The following is a 23,235-nucleotide window of genomic DNA, read 5'->3' as shown; positions in this document are numbered from 1 at the left end:
CAACTGATGAAGAGGGCGGAGAAGGTGCTGTGGAGCACAGCGGCAGGGATCGCACCACCAGCCGGAGACGCAAGGCCCGGCTCCCCTCCCAGATTGTCATGTTGTCAGGGAGTGAGGAGTCTGGTGCCACGTCCCAGGCCGCAGCTGCAGGGGGTAGGTCCAAGAGGCAGAGGTCGGAGGTGGACTCCTCAGCAGCAGAAGGGGCAGCTGAGACCCCACAGGGTCCAACGGAGGAAGATGGCACAGAGTCATCCAGGTTGGTGGGGGGTTTGGTGGAGGAGGAGGCCGCGGAAGGGACACTCACGGGGTCTGGAGGAGGGGATTCCACTGGTGCTAGTGGTGCAGTGCAGGGGCAGGGACAGGAGGCAGCACGGGCTGCCGCAGAGGTGCCTGTGTGTAATCCTGTCCCTGATCCTGTGACTGCATCATCTGGCACCAGCAGGGATGCCTACATCCAGACCCGTTTTCAGGGAGGGGATGAGCGCACAGCAACTGACCTTCCTCTCCCTGCGGACATGGCTATCCGGGACCGTGTTGAGCCTGTCCTGAGTGGGATAGTGTTGCGTCAACGGGGCATACAAGGTGACCTGCAGTCTTTTCGTGGAGAGACTGCACAGCGTCTCGCATGCCTCTTTGACCACGTTGACCTACTGGGACGGGTCACCGGTGCTGGATTCCTCTGTGTGCTGGACCTTCTTGCGATCCCCTCCTCACCTGAACCCCTTATGCGCCAGTCGACCTCCATGCCATCTTCCCACCCATGTGTCACCTGGGTACCCTGTTGAGCTGCCCCTGACCCAGCGGCCAGGCTGGTGGAGGACACATCCCTGCCACAGTCGGGAGTCGGACGTCCAGCAGGGGGGGCCACCAAGACAACTGCACCCCAGCCGGAGGAGGACATGCAGGCAGCAAGAGCCAGGGCACAGGCACAGGCACAGCAGCAGCAGCATGGTGGGAGCAATGATGGCTCGGGGCCTTCAACATCGGAGGGGCAGGCATCGGCCATAGGGCATTAGGACCCCAGATTTCAAGTGTCTTCTGTGTGGCAGCGGTTGGGCCATGCCATAGATGCGGAGCGGCAGCGGGCGGAAGAGGAACGGCTCACAATGGTCAGGGCGGAGAACTCCATGCGGAAGGCCCTGAGGCGGGCTGAGTGCCTCGAGGCAGTTCGCAGGGAGTTGGAGGTGAACATGTCGTCGTCCCTGCGAACCCTCGGGGCCATGGAAGAGGACCGCCTCCAGGACATTGAGCAGGAGTTCGATGATGCCCTGGCCCAGGACATCAATAAGTAAGCCATCGGACTAGCCCACTGCCATTGTAAATAGTTAGATAGTGTTAGGTTTCCTTTCTGTTTTTGTTTATTTTGGGCCGCTTGGACAATGCACCACATTTTTGTATATAGCTCATTATTAGGTAGGGTTTTTTGTAGGTTTCATTTCATTTGTTGGTCTCATGGACCCTGGATTGGTGATTTGTATATAGTTGAACAGTGGATGTTTCTCGTTTTTATTTTAATTTCACCCTGGCGCAATGGTTTTCATATATTTTTTTTTCCCTTGGATTTGCTTTGTTGGACACATTTTCATTTGGAGTTATTTGGATTCTGATTTCATATTTTTAATATTTTTCCGGACATTCTGCATTTTATTTATTATTCCCATTATTGATTTTTTTTCATTACATTCATGTTGTCTTCAATACATTTTTGTTTCATACTTCGATGTGTGGTATTCTCTCATTGGTTTCATGCATGTCATGATATGGGTTTTCACATTCACTTGCACCCATTGTGTGTGTGTGACGGACATGTGTTCATGTACATACTTGCCATTCGGTTGTATCATGTAATGGCCATTTCTCTGTGGGTGGATGCAATACTTGTTTGGGGCTTTGGGCTGGGGTGGCGTGGGGTGTGGTGTGGGTGGCCATGTGGCCCATGATTGAGGATCGTCATGACGTGGGTGCTGGGGGACATGTGTGGGACATGAGTGGGGGCCTGCTGGCAGGTGCCCCTGACTGCTGGGGGGTGGGGGTGCTGGGGGACATGAGTGGGGGCCTGCTGGCAGGTGCCCCTGACTGCTGGGGGGTGGGGGTGCTGGGGGACATGAGTGTGGGCCTACTGGCAGGTGCCCCTGACTGCTGTGGAGGTGGGGGTGCTGGGGGACATGAGTGGGACATGAGTGGGGGCCTGCTGGCAGGTGCCCCTGACTGCTGGGGGGTTGGAGTACTGGGGGACATGAGTGGGGGCCTGCTGGCAGGTGCCCCTGACTGCTGGGGGGTGGGGGTGATGGGGGACATGAGTGGGGCATGAGTGGGGGCCTGCTGGCAGGTGCCCCTGACTGCTGGGGTGTGGGGGTGCTGGGGGACATGAGTGGGACATGAGTGGGGGCATGCTGGCAGGTGCCCCTGACTGCTGGGGGGTGGGGGTGCTGGAGGACATGAGTGGGGGCCTGCTGGCAGGTGCCCCTGACTGCTGGGGGGTGGGGGTGCTGGGGGACATGAGTGGGACATGAGTGGGTGCCTGCTGGCAGGTGCCCCTGACTGCTGGGGGGTGGGGTTGCTGGGGGACATGAGTGGGGGCCTGCTGGCAGGTGCCCCTGACTGCAGGGATGTGGGGGTGCTGGGAGACATGAGTGGGACATGAGTGGGGGCCTGCTGGCAGGTGCCCCTGACTGCTGGGGGGTGGGGGTACTGGGGGACATGAGTTGGTGATCACTAGTGCAAGGTGACATGTGGCTTGGCTGGGGGGCATGCCCATGGTGGATGGGCTGCCTGCGGGACATGACCAAGGGTGCAGGGTAGTCCCCTGTGGTGTGGGCTGCCTGCAGGGGTCGTGGAGGGTGTAGAGGGAACACCTGGGAGGACCCACACTGCCAATTTACGTGTAGGACTCCCCGCGCACCCCCGGAATTCACGTACCGCGCTCTGACAGCAAAATCACGTGTGAAACTTCCCGCAAAGCCCAGTTATTCACGTACCCCACTCGCACAGGGCATTTCATGTGTGAAACTTCCCGCGCACCCCCGAAATACACGTTCCCCTCTCCAATCGCGTGTGAAACTTCCCGCGCACCTCAGGAATACACGTACCCCACTCGCACAGGGCCTATCGCGTGTGAAACTTCCTGCGCACCCCAGGAATACACGTACCCCACTCGCACAGGGCCTATCGCGTGTGAAACTTCCCGCGCACCCCAGGAATGCACGACCCCACTCGCACAGAGCATTTCACGTGTGAAACTTCCCGCGCACCCCCGAAATACACGTTCCCCTCTCCAATCGCGTGTGAAACTTCCCGCGCACCCCAGGAATACACGTACCCCACTCGCACAGGGCCTTTCGTGTGTGAACCTTCCCGTGCATCCCAGGAATACACGTACCCCACTCGCACAGGGCCTATCGCGTGTGAAACTTCCCGTGCACCCCCGAAATACACGTTCCCCTCTCCAATCGCGTGTGAAACTTCCCACGCACCCCAGGAATACACGTACCCCACTCGCACAGGGCCTATCACGTGTGAAACTTCCCGCGCACCCCAGGAATACACGACCCCACTCGCACAGGGCCTATCGCGTGTGAAACTTCCTGCGCACCCCAGGAATACATGTACCCCACTCGCACAGGGCCTATTGCGTGTGAAACTTCCCGCGCACCCCAGGAATTCACTTACCCCACTCACACAGGGCATTTCGCAAGTGAAACTTCCCACGAACCCCTGTTGTACACGTACCCCGCTCCAATCACGTGTGACACTCCCCGTGCAGCGGGGTACGTGTATTCGGAGGGGTGCGAGGGGAGTTTTACAGGCGTTTTCGTGGTTGGGGGCCTGTGCGCCATGTACGGGATTTGTGCGCTGTGCATGGCGCACGGGGAGGGGTTGGAGCGTAACTGGCACTGCTGCAGGGTCGCTGCGCCACTCTGCGCCACGGCTGGTTTTGGAAGCTAAAATCCATGAATACGCTGTGAGCGGAAATGTATTTTAGCGCACGCGGCTGGCGCAGTAATTCGCACGTACACACTGTGCGCCAGCCGCGTGCGCCACTTGTGCGCTGAATTCTATGAATTACCCCCTTTGTATGTATGCATATTGATAAATTATGTTACTGGAATTGAAAGCTTGGTGTACATATGATGTGCAACATTGCACTTTTTGAGTAATGCCAAGTGACAAACAAAAAAAACAGTTGAACAGTTTTCTGACTTCTGAAACAAATTGGATCCGAAATCCAAAAAAGGTCATCATCTCTGCCGGAGCCACGAATACTATACATACACACAAAGGATGAGCTATATCCATGCGCTCCTTATATTCAACAAATTATGATCTCAACTGTAAATATACTCATAGGGTTATCTGAAACACTAATCAGTAACACACAGTAATTATGAGGCACAAAACATTCTCAAATATTCACGCGGGAACAGTGGGCATTATTATTACATTATGCACAGGTTTTAATTAGACAATACCAGCTTAATATATGTAGTGGGGACCTTTATTTTATATTATTATAGATGGAATCTGATTCTTGAACTCAGCACTTTGCAGAATTTTGCTGCGCTCAACTTTATATTACTGACAGCAATGTATGAACACTTTTAAGAATACCAGGTAATAGGCTTGAACCAGGCCTTCCTCTTGTTGCCTTTATAAACAGGTGCCAACACACTTTTGAGATATGTATTATTCATGGAACTTGCATTGTATTTCACACATGCAGTTTTCAAGGGGAGGCAGCCACTTAGCACTTATCAGGAGTGTTAACTTTGTGACACAGTGAATTTGCAGAAAAGTACAGGCAATATCAGATGCGCTATTCTGAGCACAGGCAAAGTAGTATGCATGGTTTAGCACCTGCAAGCATTATTAACGGGTAACTTTACCCATGTTGTTATCTTCTAAACAGTGAGGTCACACTAGTCATTGACGACGAGCAGGTCTGATGAGGTTACTGATGAAAAACCATTGGGTACATTTGATTATGTGTTTTTATAAGATATTCATTTTTATGTTCAGCAAGCACTTTGGCACTACTCACCATTTGCAAAAAAGCTTTAGAGGTGTGGATTTTGCCTTGTATTCCGCCACACTAGGATTTCTCACTTAAAGTTGGTACTTGGGGTACTTAATAATTTGTATGCACGGCTAATCAACGTATGTGCACACAACAGCCACTTAAGAGGTCATCTAGGGGTTATAAGGCCCTTGAGTAACTTTCTTGCAATTTCCATGACTTGTAACAGCGCAGTTTATTGAAGGTGTGAGCCCAGTTGGTACTACGGACCAGATATAATTTAAGTCACTATTTAAAAATGAACGAACAGAAAAATAATTGACAGTACACCAATGAGGTTAAATAACAATTTTTCTCCCGTTCCTTCTCCCCTCCATTTCCCTTGCCCTGTGTGTATGTTCCCCTCTGCTGTGATCACGTTGTTTTCTTATAATGATATTGATGCATTTGATGTCTTTCATTGGATTGATGTATAATTCCAAACAAAATGGATTTTGTGGAAGAAAAAAATAAGTTATTTTGAATGTCATGAATATATATGCTGTGTATATAACAATCTGACATTGTATACCAATCATGTTAGACCATAGACTAAGTCCTGATGAAGAACTCTCTCTACTGATCTGAACTTCGGTTCCCAAGGGCGTTCATCCTACCAGCGCCTTCAGACCATACCAATGGTATACAAGGCGCTATATAAGTGCAAAATAACATAACACAGCATAACATGTGTCTGCTTCTTGTGTCAGATGGAGACATTGACCAAACATTTGTGAATATCTGAAAATGTTTTGTGTTGTGTAATTACCATTTGTTACTGATAGGGGTTCAGATAACCATATGGGTATATTTACAGTTAAGATCATAATTTGTTTGAGATAAGGAGTGTATGGATATAGCTCGACATGTGCATGTTTTTTGTCTGGCTTTGGGCTTAGGCTAGTTGTATCTATACATGTGAGCAAACTCCATTCAAACTCATTAAAGTAACTTTCACAAGTGAGATCACACAGATTGAACAGGGAGGTAGCTGGATTCGAAAGCAGCCCATTCAGTGTACTACTAATATACATACACAGCTGATTTCCCTTCTTTGCAGGATCAAGAGTCATTCACTTCTTCTAGATGCCTCTGACAAACTCATACCCAAAGAACCACAGTTCGAAGTGTTAATTAGGCCATATGTGGCGATTGGAGAACACATACCATGATTTTTGATTGCTCAGACATGCTCAACAATTACAGGAGCCAATATGTGTACCTAAACCCACTTTTTGCAAGGTTTATGCTATCCAGGATTAAAGGAAGAAACGTATTTTGGAACATATTGGTGCCACACATTGAAAGTAATATTTTTATTTAGGGTGTACTTAACACACTTTCCAATTAGTATGTCAATGAAAATCTTTGTGACGTTTGGACGTTTTGTTGGTGATGATGTTGCTCCTCCCTTGAAGTGGCTGGGTAAGATAACCAATGTATTTGTTGTGGATTACTGTTTTGTTACTGTTTTCTTCCAACATATATTCTTTCAGATCTAGAAAGTACTCTATAACACTTCCAGTGGTTTTATCATAACTTGATTATCGTTTTGCCATTTGGACAGCATTGGATAGGACACCCCTGCTTCTTTATCAGTTTAATTTCCCCATTGGCCTGTTTGGTTACATTTTAACTGCAATTCCTCTAATAAACAGTATATTGTAAATGTTTAATAAACCATGATACTGTATAACTCATATAGCTATTGATGTATTACTTTTTCCTCTGACAAATATATATGCTATTCCCCTAAAGGCATTGCTAGCTCCTGACCAACAATGTGATGTGTGGGATGCTTTTACCCATGCATCCGAGCCCTACCTCAAAAACTGTGCAGTACTGACATGGAAAACATCATGATGGCCAGAGCTTCCCAGAAAATGCACAGGGAAATGCATGAAGAATAGGCTGCCACTCATTTTTGCCGATGTTATGGGCACAGAAGGACACTGCCTAAAACCACCATTGGACTACCCACACAGTAGTATGAAACCATTGGGAATGGCAATGCTGATTGCCAAAAGCAACCTGGAATTGTGGGGAACTCATTTTCTTAAATCCCAAAAATGGGTGCAGTACCAGTACTCACCACTATCAGAAAGCTGGCGTTTTAAAACAGCACCAGATTTTTTTTATATGTGTAAAACTGAATAGATGAACCCAAAGCATGCCAAAGAAAGACTTACTGAGAGGTGGATACAATCTAAAGTTATATTCTGAAGTGACTTGAAGGTTTATAACAAGACTGGCTGAGCTGTGGATTTCAGCAGTTTAAGTAAATTTGGACTGAAAGACACTAAAAACCTAAATGTTTAAAAGAAATGAGTGACCTACTTTTGAGTGTCACATAGGTTGCAATTGTTTAAATGTCATAGTTTTAAACTTAGAATCAGCATCCTAGCTACATATGTAAAAAATTGTCTTGACTTAAACTGGGGAACAAAAGTGACATTAGCTGGGGCCTGGCTTAAGGAACTGAATTCTGCCCACCAGCTACCCCCGACAGGAGTTGAGACTTGCACAACAGCTGTGTTCCCAGGCCTATCTGCCTTTTGCTGCTCCCACCAAAAGGGATATGACACTTCCCTGATTGAATTACCTGGGCTCTGCAGGAAATTGAACAAAGCCCTGTCCTGACTCAGGCAAATGTTTTATTATGGGGGCCGTAAAAAGTGGCTTCCTCCTGGAAGTAAAGGGGAGGAGCACTGCCTGTGAGAGCAAGCTGGCTTGGCAGAACTGGAAAAACCAGAAATTCAACCTTGTGCTGGGGGGAAACCACACCCCTGTAGCCAGAATATGGTTTTAGAAAAAGATGAATAACTCATAGTACGGACTTGTCATAATTATTTAAATGATACCATAATTCTTGTGATTTTTCTGCCCACATTTTAAGAGGTTTTTAGAACCGGTGGCATGTTCTGGGGGCAAACTAGCAGTTAAGAGGGTATTACTTAAAATGTATGCATGTTAAAAATCTGACACTTCATCAATTAATGTCCATACTCCTTGCGCACATGTGTATAAATTTGGGTTAATGTCCGATATTGCGAAACCAGTTAAAAAGTGCAAATGTCGCCATTTCTGAATGCAAGCTCCCAGGAAGAGCAGATTTGGACAGGGTATACCTCCTGTAATGCATGATGGGTGCATGTAATTTGAAACAAATGTGTACCTGTGCAAATATATCTTTTGGGTCAAAATATAGATTGTGTGTAATTTGACAGGGGTGGGTTCTCTGTACCATAAACAGACCTCATCATGATGACACTTCATTTCATTCCCCCAATCAAGGAGAAGAGGATGAAGTGGCCAATGACAAGTGGAGAGGGGTAGAGCCTAGTGATGCTGCACACACACCCACTTTCAAAACACATAAAATCAGACAGACAGGACAGATAGGGACCTTCAATTCCATTTGCTGCAACGCGCTCTGCCGGACCATACCACATCCAGAGATCCAGACTTCAAATCCATCAATCTCCAGAATCCAGAGAGGCTAGAGAGAGAGCAGAGCTGACCCAGATCACTGTGAAGTGCAGAGACCAGACCAGAGTCCAGTCTAAAACCTGACCAGATCCGTGGCGAGGCCCATTTAATTCAAGAATATAGTGTGAGTACCTAGCAGAACTGTGCAGAACCAATCTCTTAGTTAAAATAATCTAATCCAAGCTATTTTAATCTAAGTAGAACTGCCTCCTAACTGTCACCTGTAATTTGCAAAGCTGTCACCTGTCATTTTCTAGTTGCTAGCTGTCATTTGTCATTTTGAACTTTAACATTTCAAATCTGAAAAACGACCTTTACCATATCGCTCATATCTCCGTGACCGTTTGGCTTAGAGACTTGCAGTAACTTTCCTCTGAAAGCTGGGAATCGTGGCTTTTCTACGAACCTAGAACGGCATTCCTACCCCCGATACTTTTGCCGCAATCGCGAATTTGCCTCAATTTGCAAATTTCTCATCGTGTGAAAACAGCAGTTTTCTTGCTTTCAGTTGCCAAAAATTCGTTTAACCTGCTAGTTACTCCTAGATCCTTGCTAAAGTGAGCCTGGACTAATATTAACTTGATACCACTCACCCTGAACCTCTAGAGGGAATTAAAACCATTTTTAGCATATTTTTCACTTCATTGCCAGCACATATAAAAGCATTTTGGGCCTGTGTTTCCAACTTCTGTAGTGTAAGCTTGCTGGGGTGAACTGAATTACATTTGATTGCATTTCTGAGAACTGTGTGCTTTCCTTCCATTTCCTTGCATTGCATAAAGGGGGGAGGGGATTGCCAAAGAAAAGTGATTACATTGTTTTGTTGAACGCCTATTGAGTATTTTCTGTACTGCATTTTCATTCCACCTTGCATCCATTTGAAACCATAAAGTATTGTTGCTATCTTATCCATCCTATAACCACTCATCATTGATTATAAAGAAGTGTGCTAGTGCCAGACTATCCATTATTGATTACTGCTCAGATTCAGTGTGATATTCAATTATTAAATTATTATAAAGTGTGATATATATCTCTATTGTTTAAATTATCAAATAAACCTTTTAACTTGCAAAACAGAACTACTTCTTGGCTCAGTGGGGTCACGGGGATTCCAAGGGAGGGGTGTTATATAGGGTTAGTCATCCAGAACGCATGAACTGGACATAAAGATATATCAATAAGGGTTTTCATTCAGTATTCTAGACTGGGCATTGACTTAGCCGTAGTGTTGAATTGAATCCTCTTACAGATGAGGACGAGTATGCTTGTCCTATTTGCATAGGCATGCATATTAGCCCAGCAGTTAAGGGGTTTCAAAGGACCCCAATGGATGCATGCAGCAGAGGTCTGCTGATGACAGCAAAAATGCCCCAGAACATGCTAAAGAGTGTATGGTTCAAAAGACCACATTTAAAATACATGAACATGTAGCAGGGTTATACTAGATCTCTGAAAGCAGACCTTGTAATACTGTGATTGAGAAACTACTTTATACATATGGGTCCTCTTATAAAGAACACATCCAATTGTTTCTTTATTTCCTAAAAACAGATTAAGAGCTACCACTGCCATTGACCATGATGTGTCCATGTACGTCCGGTGCAAGCCTTATTGAATTTGCAGTACATGGATGCACAGACCATCATGGTACCTGCTGTAAGTAATACACAAACCTACACAATATACATTTACTCACTCGGTTGCAGTGTTAAATCATAGAGAGATATCTCATTCCAGACATAAAGGAAGTGGTGTGCATAGTTCACATAATTAAAATACGCTGAAGGACATAACGAGCCAGCATTAGCAAAGGCAATACGCCTAGCTTACTCAATGTAGATTTTCTATGACCTGCAGTGAAGGACAGGCTTTAGAAAAATAGCAACAGAATTAAAAACAACAATGTAATGTAGACCGCAAATAAAAATAAAAAAAAATCAATGTACAAACAACATTGAAACAAAACAATATTTTAAAAGCATCATTCACAAATCTATCTTCAAATTAAAGAACCTTCTTTGATCTTTCGAAATAACCATTGCTATAAGAGAGCTTTGACAACAATGCACTTATTTTGCATTACAGAGAAGATGACTGACACCACACCCTCTCTATATTATGTATCTTGAGGTCCTACATCTCATTCTCGCCAGACCTAAAACTGTTCCAGTATAACACAGGTATAACACAAGGATAAAAAGCTTGTCTGATGTGCTACAAGTAAAAAGGAAGGTAATTGCAATGCATACTATGACATGCTCATAATAAACGGCGCTGGTAGGCACAAGAAAATGTGAATTTGTGTCAAATATGACATTTCTGTAAAAATATCGAGTGTTGCATAGTTTACCTTCAAAGAGTGGGCAGACTTTCCTCCAGCAGGTAATGCCTCCTTCACTGGTAAATTGGCCAAGTGCAGTCTCAAGAAAAAACACTGGTATTCCACAGAAAATGAAGAAAATCACATATGGAATAAGGAAGGCACCTGAAAGAAAAGAATGAGGCGTTCATTAATTAATACAATTATCAAAAATGCTGTAAAGTCAATATACACCATACTGTGTTGTTTAAAGGAATGTTTTACCTAACTGGAATAAACCATCAATTTACTTTCCTTCTGGATATACTGAGGATGCATCAGAATGCATTCATCATGCAGTGAAATAATGTTTTAATGATTCAAATATATATCGATTGAGACAACATATGTTATTTGGCTCATTGCACCATGTTCAGAAAAACATTGGGGGTCATTACCAGGTTGCCGGTCCGGAAACAACGGTACCGGTAAGCTTGCCGGTACCATTGTTTCCGGACCAGCAAACTACGAGCTCTGCTAGCTGGAGCCTTTCCGCTGCCAAGTCTGACCGGGCGGGCAGAAAGGCACCCGCTCGCAGACCTTGATGGATGCACCGGCACCGTTCATGAATGGTGCCAGTGCATCAGAACCTCCCCATTCACATTGAGTCCAATGGCACTCGAACGGTACTCGGGAGCAATATTTTCCGGCGCCCTGCAATGAGTAATTACTTGAACTGCCGGGGCTGTAATGCCCCGGTAATTCCACATTGCCGTGTGCCGGAAAAAAAATTACTCCTACCGCAGTCATGCCATTTTTACCGGCACGGCTAACGCCGGACCATTATGAGGCCCATTGTGTAGTTCAATGCCTACACAGTGTTGCACAATTACTCACAATGTGCAGGTAACCTCAAATCTCTAGAATCTGAAAATTATGGTGATGCAATAACTTAGTTGTTACAGATTTTAACTCTGGTGAGTGAAATCAGCCTAGTATTATGTCATGAGGTTACTCTTAACATAAGTGCTTGGATTTCTCTAGCACAGGCTCTCCTTCTCTCCTCAGATGAAAGGCCGCCCTGACCATCGGGTATGGTGATAGCTTATCTTTGTGCATGTGCTGTATAGGATGTGAGGAGGTTACAGTGTTGGGGACACACCGAATATAGAAGGGTGCCAGGATATGTGTGAGAATGGAATGATGGTAATGGGGGAGTATCTCAGAAAATGTATTATATGACTGAATACCTCTTAACTGTTCAGTTGTTGGCAAACTGTGGTTAAATGTTTTGGTTCTAATTCTATTTGTATTTGATATATGCTGGAATGAGGATAATTACAGATACTATAATTGTCAAAAGGGATAAATAGAATTAAATACAATTCTGTGTAGTTCATTACAGAGAGTGGACTGTTAGTGGTGTTCTATTATTTTGTCTAACCTTTTAGTTTGATTAAAGTCATGAGTTTGTTATAGAACCTTGGTTGGAAATGGCTTATGTTTTATACCACATCACTCTTGTGGTTTTTAATGCTTCTTTGCTAGATCACATCCCAACTGTGTATAGGTGCATTATAAATATCAATCAATCAATCAATCAATCAATCACTTAACGAGTATATTCTGCCTTGTTACTTTAAATAGGCGAAGGAATGCACCATTCATGTTGTATCTGTTTCACCTTTATGACTTGAGATCAGGGCCAGTTTGGGAGTAGTCATTTCATCTCAGCAGTATCACAGTTATATTAAATGTGTTGATTCACATCAAGGTGGTGAGTCGAGTAAAAGCATTTTCTTGGAAGGGTGGTGGTGACTCTAATTCTCTCAGGACCCCAGTGTTGTGCATGATTTATATATGTGTATCTGAATATTTGGGTCTCAACTTGTGAAACTCCACCTCTTAAATGCTAGTACACTCGTGATACATCAAGGGGCAGAAATGCAAGCCACTAGCCAGCCAAAAGAAGTCACTCACCATCTCAATAATATAGATATGGCAATCCATTCCTTACTCAACAAGACTACTGGCGATGCACATTTTGCACCCGTATACATGCAATATTTTAAGTGAACTCTACAGTGACCACACACGGTTCTTGGCATAGACTATCCTCCTGTCTATTAAAATGAAAGTGTATATAGCCTGATGCCACTTGAGGATCTTAATCTTGATACTTTACCCTCTGTTATGTAACTCTTTCAGGAACACATTTGCTGAATCTGCGTGAAGGAAATCATGGAGCATTTACTAACATCCTCTGAGAACCGCACTCTAAGGTTAACATGACAGATTACAGGTGGTGAACAACACCTCCCATGGACTCTGTAGCCATGGCCAGCAAAGACCTTGATAAATGGTACTGCAGGAAGCATTCACACCATATGTGTATTAAAATAAATACTTTGTCACAGAGCCAAATTGCTTACTCATTAGTATGCACCTCCTCGTGCTCCGCCAATTGTTGTGCAGCACTCACGAGTGGAATCAGTCAATACAAGCCTACACTGCCATCATCCATTTTATCACCCCAACGCTTCTGCAGATTCCTCATTGTACCATAAAGCAGCCCCCCTTAGCTTCTAGTGACTTGCCAGCACTGTCATGCTTTCTAAGTCTCATATGATCTTGGCACATGTTTCTTGCTCGGGCTCTAGCTCACAATTATCTCCATCACACCTCAATTCCACCCATTTCTTGGAGACAACCACACTGCTCATCTTCTGAGAAGACTACACATACATATAACTTCAGCATTTTCAATGACTTTCCTTTGAGACATTGCCGGATGTTGTTTGTCAACGTAGTGCTTCCCTCCTGCCACCACCAGCAGATTGTCTTTTAAAAAAGTAACGATCTAAGGATCTTAACAATGAAAGGCATAGTATAATGGTGCATTGAAATGAAGCCAACCCCAGATCGTCCACTAAATGTGCTCTTAGCCCATAACTGTCTGAAAGCAACAGTGACAGTAGCTTTGTGTGTTTACCTCTTTGCACACTATGGCCCTAATTTAAAACAAGTTTATCCCTGAACAATGTGACTTTACTTTACAAACATACACTTTGCGTCACACTAAATGGGTACAACCAAACCACAGATTGGACGTTACACAGGCCCTTCCCACTTAGCACTGTGCAGGAGTGCTTTGCGCCACGGGACACAACGCAACGCACAGGAAGGGCCAGCGCAAAAAAGAAAATAGGGGTGGAACATGCGAATTCCCCATTAAAGGAGGAAAATGTGGAAGAGCATAGGCGAGAGGAGGGAGGCACTGTGAAAACAAATATCACGCTGCACCAAGTGTTAAGTAAACCCTATCCACAGAAACTATTGCGCTGTCGAATGGACTCCAAAGGAAAATTAACACACCGCCACCCTTCAGCCATCACAAAGCACAAAGAAAGTCCACGCATAAAAAGCGCAATGCAACCCCAATAGACATACAATTGCCACAATGCTGGATCCTGCATTGCTAGCACTAATACTTCTAAATAGAACCAGGAGGAGGAATAGGTGAAGGAGGGACGGAATGTTCCATTAACGAACAACATTTTTTAGGAGGCCAGTATATGGAAGATACTGCTTCCCTCCCCATGTCATCCTCAACCTTGTCAGGAAGTGGAATAATTACCTGATATCACCCAACATGTGCTCACAGGCTGTGGCAACTCTGGTCAAAGTTCTATAAGCCTTACACTTTCTGGGCACTGAATCATTCCAGGATACTAGAGCCATTGTTGGGGGTATTTCACAGTCCACACAATCAAGGTGCCACTGCCAGGTCTTGCACTGTATTCAAGCATGTGTGCATAGACCCTTTTACATGCCAGGCACACTGCAGGCAAGGCAGAGAGTGTGGCAGGAATTCTCTGCAGTTGCACACTTTCCCCGGGTGCTGAAAACCATCAATTGCCCCCATTTAGTGTTGCAACCCTGCAGAGAGACTGCAAACATCTATCACAACAGGAAATATTGGCTTCCCATCAATGTGTAGGTGATCTATGATGCCACCATGTATTTGAATGCCCATTACCCATGATGCACGCATGACAGCTACATCTTCTGGCATTCCCCCCTATACCAGGCCCCTGCATTTAAACCTTCGGAAACAGCTGGCTTGTGGGTGAGTATCATCTATCACACACACACACAAACACACACACACAAGCAGTCACATGACATACAGGAACCCAATAAATTAGAACGCATGCAATCAATGCAATTAATAATCATTTGCAACGTTGCATGCGGCAGTGCCTTCCCACTCTCACCATTCAAGTTGACACTGATCTGGAATCTAGCCACCTCAGGAGATGTAAGCTACAATGTAGCACACATAGTCACTAGGGGGACAGTGGAGTGCACATTCAGAGTGCTCAAGTCACGATTCCACTCCCTTGATCACTCAGTTGGTGTATTGTTATATTTGTATTTATTATTTATTTGTTTTAGCTCATAAACTTTTACACATGCATGCAAATAATATAGTTACATAATTTACTAAAATAGAATAAGATAAATAAATACATTAATGGTCAGAATTTAAAATAGATTCACAAAATAGGTCAATAGAACGATGGACACCTATAAGTCTTTGTCTAGGTCTAGGATCTTGCTACTATACCTTAACATATTTCAACAATCAATTTCAAAGCATCACATCAAATGAACAATCAATCAACTCTAACTAAAACACCCTATATAGAGTGTTTATTTTCTCCTTGGTATACACAGAATGGTTCAACAATTACGGTACAAACTGCACCGTATGTTTGATTACTCAGAACCCAGTAAAAGGTTAATCTATGTCCATAGACTGAACATTGCAATATGGACGGCATCTGAGTCTGTGTTTAGGCCACAATGCCAAAAATTATCAGATTTAATGGCATCATACTCACCTACAAACTGCCCCAGCAAGCACATATATTTTAACCCGAGTTTCTCAAAGTGTCTTAAAACATGCCGTGGGCATTCCAGTTTGTCTCTTTTTTTACAGATGTGACAGGTACGACATTCTATGGGGATTTTTTAAATAGGCTCCCTGGGTCACAAGCAGGGGGAGTTGGTTTGTTCGAAGGCGTAGAATAAAGCTACAAACACATGGGTTGGGACACTTAATCAGGTTATGCTGGGTTTACAGATATTTGTGAGAAATTCACAACCGAAATATGTGGTTGTGGAGAGTTTCAAGATATGTGTAATTATTTAACCAGTCATGTTGTTCCATCTTACTCTTATATATATATGTTTTAGCTTTGGAAATCTTGTAACGAGTTCAAAATCAGGTATCCACTATATTTCTTGAAAGCGTTTTACATTGAGACACTGTTAGTCAGAATTCTTGTTTTCACCTCGTGTTTTGCTACGTAGCTACAGCCTAATATGCCTAATAACGGGCATTTGGGCTTGGATCTTGACTTTATATACAACAATCCATGTCAGGTCATACAACGTGTTCTCATTGAGATCATGTATAGTTCAAATCCCAAATAGGCCATTGAAGTGGACTGTGGTAGAGCTAATATTTTCCTCCAGAAGTTTCCCTTGAGGACTTCAAGCCACTTTAGATTGCAAATAGCCAAAGCCTCCAGGCCATACGATATAGACAGAACAAAGCTCTGGTCATATAGTTTGATGATTCCTTCGAGGGAAAACCCTGCAGTAGTTTCATGGCGTATGTCAACTGGCGGGCCTTACGCTTTTTAGATGCAATAACATTGTGATAGTTAGCCCCAGCTGACAACTCCATCCCTAGATACACAAAACTCTCAGCATATTCGATGGATCCCAGTTCCAATTCCAATCTGACCCTGTACACCTTGCCTCCTGAGATAAAAATGATTTGGATCTTCTTCATGTTGATTGCCAGCTTGTTATTGTTGACATAGTCAATCAGGGATTTAAATTTGCACTTGGCCCCTGCTATAGCACTACCCACCAAAACCAAATCATCTACATATAAGATTCTATCTATGGGGGTGCCTCCTATTTTGATGGAACAGCCCTTATCCAAAACCAGTGTAGGAGGAGGATCAGCCAGACACAGATTAAACAACAGGGCGCCAAAGCACAACACTGTTCGACCCCCCCCTGCTTATGACTACCCTCAGAGAGAGTGTTCCAGCATCGTCCAACTGCATTTGAACACCTGTATCGTTATGCAACATAATAAGTATTTGCACAATCCAAGTAGGGCAACCCAGGGTTCTCAATTTATGCCACAATATTTCACGATTAACCGAATCGAAGGCCGCAGTGAGGTAAACAAATATAAGATATAATACTGAATTACCTCTTGTTGCCGCTTCTTGAATCAACTCATCTATAACCCTGATATTGTAGGTGGTACTGGAACCCGGCCTAAAGCCTGTCTGCGTAGGGTACAATATAGTGTGGCTTGTATCCCAATTTTGTTAAGCGGCAAAGACACCCCTTTTTTGAACACAGGAAGCAGAATTGGTTCTGGAATCATACCTTCGTTACAGACTTTCTCAAAGAGTGACTCAAGAATCTTAACCCAGACAGCCGGGTTACCCTTTAGGACTGAGTTTGACAAGCTAGTAGGGTCTGCTGCTCTAAGAATTTTGTCAGAGCCAATTTTCAGGGGGTAAAAACCACACCCCACTTTATCTCCTGGTATCATGGAGGTTTGTAAAAATGTTGCTCTGAGGAAGCTCCTCCATTCATCAGCAGCTAGGATTGACAATCTTGACAATCTGACATTTTGTATCTTCTTTTGCCTTTGATATCATCTGCCAAACATCCGTTGCCACCCCAGGGTGGTGTGGGTTGCCCTCCTTCTTCTGAGACAGTTCCTATATTTGTTCTTAATCCTCTGTATTCTGGCTTCGACCTCACATTTTATACCCCTGTATTGCTATATGCACCCCCATATGTATGAAAAATCATTCTGACATGTTGTGTCCTGCATAAAATTGCCATAAATCATGGCACAGCAGTAGAGCTGCAGAAAGGCCTCCAAACTCGTCCACAGGCGCCACCCATTCACTTAGTAGGCCAAAGGGCACAGAGACAGGACACATGCAACTAGGTAGTTCAAACCAACTTCACATGAACCGCAACCACTATGGAACACACACAGTAAAGTTACTTCGCTGATGGCCTTCAATGATGCAACCGGGCCAATCAGCATGCCCATTACAATGCCCTGAGAATGCATGTCTGGGATTTGCAAACAGTGTGTGCCCCATAACACGAAAATGACTAAGTCAACCCATCAACAGCCATCATAAAATTGCACAAACGACCACCACAGTCATTACAAGTGAAAATGAAAGTTTGCTTGCCACAGGCACAACATTCCAAATATAGCAAAGCCAGCACCAGGCCCAAGGTCTCCATACCATGTGCTCCTTTGAGTAGCATGCATCAAGTGCAAAAAATGGTTCAGCAGTTAGGCCATCTTGATGATGTGTCCCTCTGCAACATTGCTTCAGGTCCTGCTCACCTCTACTCACCACTGCCATGTAAATGCTCCTGAATTTGGGAAAATCAACAGCACAGAGTGTGGCAGCCGTGGTGAACATTTTGGTGCTGCAGTCTTTCCTTGCTGGTGTAACGCTCACCTGATTCCCGCAGAGGCGCTGGTCTTGACTGGGTGAATGCCGTATCTTCAAAGGTGATGTGTAACACACGGTTGGCTCTTTGGGCTGGACCTCTGTGCACTGTATGTCTGACTCGAAGAGTAAGATGTCTGCAGATAGAAAATATGGGATTAATGAACTGGGGTTATTGGGTGCCTCTCTCCTCTTCCCTTTCTCTTCTCCTGTAGAACCCCAAAGGTTAACGCCCTCACCTTAGGTAAGTGAACGCCGAGCTCTCCATCTGCCTCGGGGCAGGGTGCCGTAACCAGTTCCTTCACTGGATAAGGGTGCAGGCCTCTTGACCTCAGGGGACTGCTGTCCGTCGTTAACTGCACGAACGGTAAGTTCTGGGCGCTTCAAATGTCTTAAAAGTCTTTTGTAATGATATCTCTTGTTTTGCAGAGTTCCGGCGATGGCGGATGGCGGGCTGATGAGAGTTGAGGATCGAACCCGCGTGAGGAATAGAAGCGCCTGGAAGCACGTAGGTAAGCGCTTGTATCCTGCTTCACGATGCGCACTAACTGTCCCTTTTATCTTGCAGGTACAAGTTCGGAGCTTTAGAGAAGCTGAAGGGTGCTGGAATACCCACTGGATTCGGCGTGGGAAGGAGTAATGGCACGTGAGTAATAAAGTTACCCAATGTCTTTAAACGCACCTTCTTTTGTCTTTCAGATGCGGGATGCAGCGCCGAAGGCCTCCGGAGCGTGCGAAGAGCTGGTAAGCTTTTGTCTTTCAGATGCCGGAATGCAGTGCGAAGACCTCCGGAACATGCGAAGAGTAGGTAAGCCTTTGTCTTTCAGATGCCGGAATGCAGCGCGAGGCGTTGGTGACAGCCGATGGACCAGGTAAGAGATGCGCTGCCACTGAAGACCGTAGTGCTAACCTGTTCTTTCTTTGTCTTTACAGGTGCTGCTGAAGACTGGATTCCAGGATGGTAAGCCTTTGTTTCCTTAGGCCCAGGATCAGAAGCAGAAGACACGATGAGCGTTCTGCTGCAGAGAATGCAGAATAACACAAAGCAAGATTCATCCATCGGGTGTGGTTTAAATAGCCTCCTGTAGTGCTTAGGTGTCTCCTTCCACAGCCACGCCTAGGTAAGAAAAGAGTTCCTGCTTTCCAGAAGAGTTCCAGTGTTCTGAACCTAGGGAGTGGCTCCTGCCCCACCCAACAGGAAAAGTAGTCCCAAACAGAAGAGGATCCGGGGTTCAATTGGCAGGTAAGTAAGCAGCATGGTCTGCTGCAGGTAAGTCCACCCAAGCATTATGAGCCCGGCGCTTCCAGCGCTGGGACTGGGCATCTTTATGAGCCTGGTGCCACTGGCGCCAGGACAGGGTCCAAAAGGTCCCAATTGGGACTGGCTGGCACTCGGAACCGGGGTTATGGGTCTGCTTCCAAGGGAGTCGGGCAAGTCCTGATCTTTTGGAAGCAGAGATCATGACAGCTGGCTACACTTGTGGAAGTGGACCTTTTCACAAGCTCTATATGCATTCACTAAAAAATCTACTCCGTGCGCGAAAGCATGGCGCAGACGATTGTGGTTTGCTGTGGTTCGACGAAGAGCTTTAGAGCCATGGATCTCCTGCTATTGATCATTCCGTTGCTGTGTCAGTAGATTATCTTATCAAAGTAAGAAAGTTAACAATCCTTTTACTTCTCTCTGTTTAGGTTCATAGTCACGACTGTCACAGCTGTTGGCCAGTTTGGCCGTTGAGTGACTACTATTGCATAAATTGTGGTTCTGTTTTTTGGAGAAAGGAGACTGCCCACTTTCTTTATTTCTAACGTGCCCTTACGTTCGATTCGCAATCAGCGGCGACTGCTGCACTTTTCTCTGCCTGTGGAAAAAGGGGTCAGTTCTTTTTGCCCCCAATTGGCAGGAACTGTGGGCACTGGTTACCTTTGAGCTGTCCGCTTGGAAATACGTAGTACTTTGGTTTTATTTTTTAAGTTGTTTTTCATTTATTTTTTAATTAAAATTGAAAAGCCAACCTGGGCACGCTGTCAGAAAAAATTCCATACGATGTCCCGCATGTACAATCTGAGAAGTGGAGCATTAGGGATGATTTACGAGCTCCTGAATTGGACGCAATTATAGGGCGGGAAAAACAAAAAACAGCAAATTTGCCTAAATCATTATTCAAACCGCAGCAGCTGGACTGTTATCGTTTTAACACCCCAGAAAGTAATTTTGATGTGCACAACCAGTTGCCCACAGGCTTGGGAATTACAACAATGCGGGTGAACGTTACAGCTACAACTTCTGTTTCAACTCCCATTCATCTGGATTTGACTAAGGCCCTTAGAATATATTGTCACGGCTGCTGCACTCAAAAATACCATATCAGAATGTTTTCCGGCAAGACGGTCAAACAGCCTGAATGATATTCGACAAGCAGAAGCAAGTGAATAGTGAATACACTCGACTTTGTGGGGAGGGAAATGACACAGATAGTGTACATTGTCCTGAGTTCCCTGCACAGAGTAGAGAGAGGGACAGTAGCCCAGACTACCATATTCAACAGGAGCCTCGTTTTGAATTAAACACTATTGGTGTATGAGACAGGTCATACATGGGAATCCAAATTCAAACAAATTGTGGCAGACAGAGAGTCAGCAAAGGAACTCTAACAAGGCCATGCAGGTTAAGAAAATTGCAGAATCAACTCCAACTTTATCCGCCTTGAATTTTGTTTTTACCTTGCTGGTAAAAGTATTTGAAGCACTCGAGGATGAAGCCCAGCAACAAACAGGCATTTTATTAGAAATGACCAAAGATATGGACCTAAATGACAGCATGCTGGTGTGTCTAAAGGCAGCGATAAATCAAACAATGGAGGAGTCATTGTCACAATCAGAAAAACGGTCGGAATAGGGGTGTGCAGGAGAATGACCACTCTCCTCAGGACGGCCCTGTGAATCCCTTTGATGATACGCTGCTGTCAGTATCCACTATGGAGGAATTTGTTTGTCTCGCTCAACATGCAGAGGACATTCTAAAAGCCTCCCCAAAAGTTTCTAAAGAGCAAGATCCGACAAAAATACCCAAACTAAATGGGAAGACTAGGAAAAAGCAGAAAAGACAGCAAAAGGGTTTGACGGGGGAGACGCCCATTTTAAACAATGGGGGGAAAAAAAACGAAATCCGAACATCAAAGTAACAACAAAAATAGCAAATCTGTAGTAACATACTTTATCCTCAAAACAAAATCAGCTCAGTCCAGTGAAAAAGGTTCTTCACTAAAGGACAAGGGAAGCGAGTGTGCAGGTGTGTGCAGGTATGGTGGAAAACTCAGAAAAGGGAGACAAGAAAAGGCCAAAGAAGCAAATCAATTCTGGGCAAACAGAGCCAGAATCAGTGATTGTGGTAACTACTGTAGGGGTTCAAAGTGAAACACCATGTGAATCAAGGAAAATTGCCCCAATCTTTCTGCGAGGGAAAGCGGGATGTAAACCTGTAAAGGGGGCCCTGACCGCCTCTGGCGCTCTGACCCGAGCATCAAATGAATTGGAGGATATCATCTCTCTGTGTGAAACGTGTCAATTAGAGAATGGCTCCAGTAAACCATGAAAACCTAAACAAAAGGGGTTTGGTTTAAGTTCCAGATCAAGATGAGTCCAAGATTCCAGTCCCCGCCCAGGATTCCGCCTTAGCCCCCAAGCAAGGCTCTATCAACTGTAATTGCCTCACTAATCAACCTACTCAGCCACAACAAACCAATGACACAGATCGGTGCTGAAACTGTTTATGCAATATGTAGTAGAGGCTGGAATTAGACAGACACCACTAAATAGGAGCATGAGTCTCTCCATATTTACAGGGATTCCTGATTTGTACTATCTATCGTCGGTTGATCTGGACTACATCCGCTTCCCACATGCCCACTGCACAGACATTGTTGAAATCAGTGTGAAATCAAGGCTGAGTGTACATGCAATTTTGGCTGCTAGCAAGGAATTGATGGCCCTAGGATCCAAAGTATTTCCTGATATGCTGTTATATCCATCATCAGACTGAATGGGAGAGATAATCTCACAAGAGACCATACCATTAAAGATACTTTTTGCATATCATCAACAATACTTTTTGCAGAGAACACATTACAAAGAGATTTGTCCCATTGATACTGGATGCTAATGTACATTTTCTGGCTCCAATGCCAGAAATCATAACTCAGGTCTTTAGGAAAATGGGCCTTTGTGAGAAAACTATCTAGCCGGTCATGCAATTAAACTATTGGGTTGGAATACGAGGGGTTCCAGCTCCTTTAGTAACACATTGATGAGAGAATATATTTTTAACCAGTTTGATTTAATCAATTCCCAGGAAATCTGTCTGAAAACATGCTTTTAGGTGGACGATTTTCCATTCATCATCAGTTGGCCACTGGTGAGGGGGTAAGGAGACCATCGGGAGGGCTACTAATAGAATGCAGAAACTCTATCTTTGGGACCTCAGTAACAATACCCAATTCTAAAAAAAGGCATCCTGGTGGTTAGATTGGAAAAAGAGTAAGGTTCCATCAAAAACAAATGAATAGTGGTAAACATCTATTGGAAATCCTCTTGTTCAGCCCTCATCTATTTCCTGCAGTCACTCCCAGACATATTGTTGAATATTTCTGTTTGTTTTGGTACCTACATTTTAATTGTCATGGGGGATTTAAATTCACAGTGCCTCCAAATACCAGGCTTCCAGGGGATCCTTACTAAGGAACCGTTAATGAGCGGGAGGTCTTGGTGCACTTTCATGTCGGAGTCGAATTTGCTTGTGGTAAATG

At 44.7% G+C, this 23,235-nt stretch overlaps 1 protein-coding gene across 1 annotated transcript in view; it reads right to left on the bottom strand.

The window, feature by feature from the left end:
• The window catches only part of SLC6A11 (solute carrier family 6 member 11), a 1,097,166-nt gene that overhangs the window by 968,929 nt on the left and 105,002 nt on the right, over positions 1 to 23,235 (bottom strand). The window contains exon 3 of the mRNA XM_069643914.1: positions 10,896 to 11,030. Within this exon, the coding sequence (XP_069500015.1) occupies positions 10,896 to 11,030 (135 nt within the window). The remainder of the gene's footprint in view (positions 1 to 10,895; positions 11,031 to 23,235) is intronic.

This window comes from Ambystoma mexicanum, chromosome 2p (genome assembly GCF_040938575.1).
Source record: "Ambystoma mexicanum isolate Mex_15411 chromosome 2p, UKY_AmexF1_1, whole genome shotgun sequence".
NCBI classification, from domain to species: domain Eukaryota; kingdom Metazoa; phylum Chordata; class Amphibia; order Caudata; family Ambystomatidae; genus Ambystoma; species Ambystoma mexicanum.
Note: the sequence above shows the minus strand (reverse complement) of the source record. Positions and strands in the feature narration are given on the sequence as shown.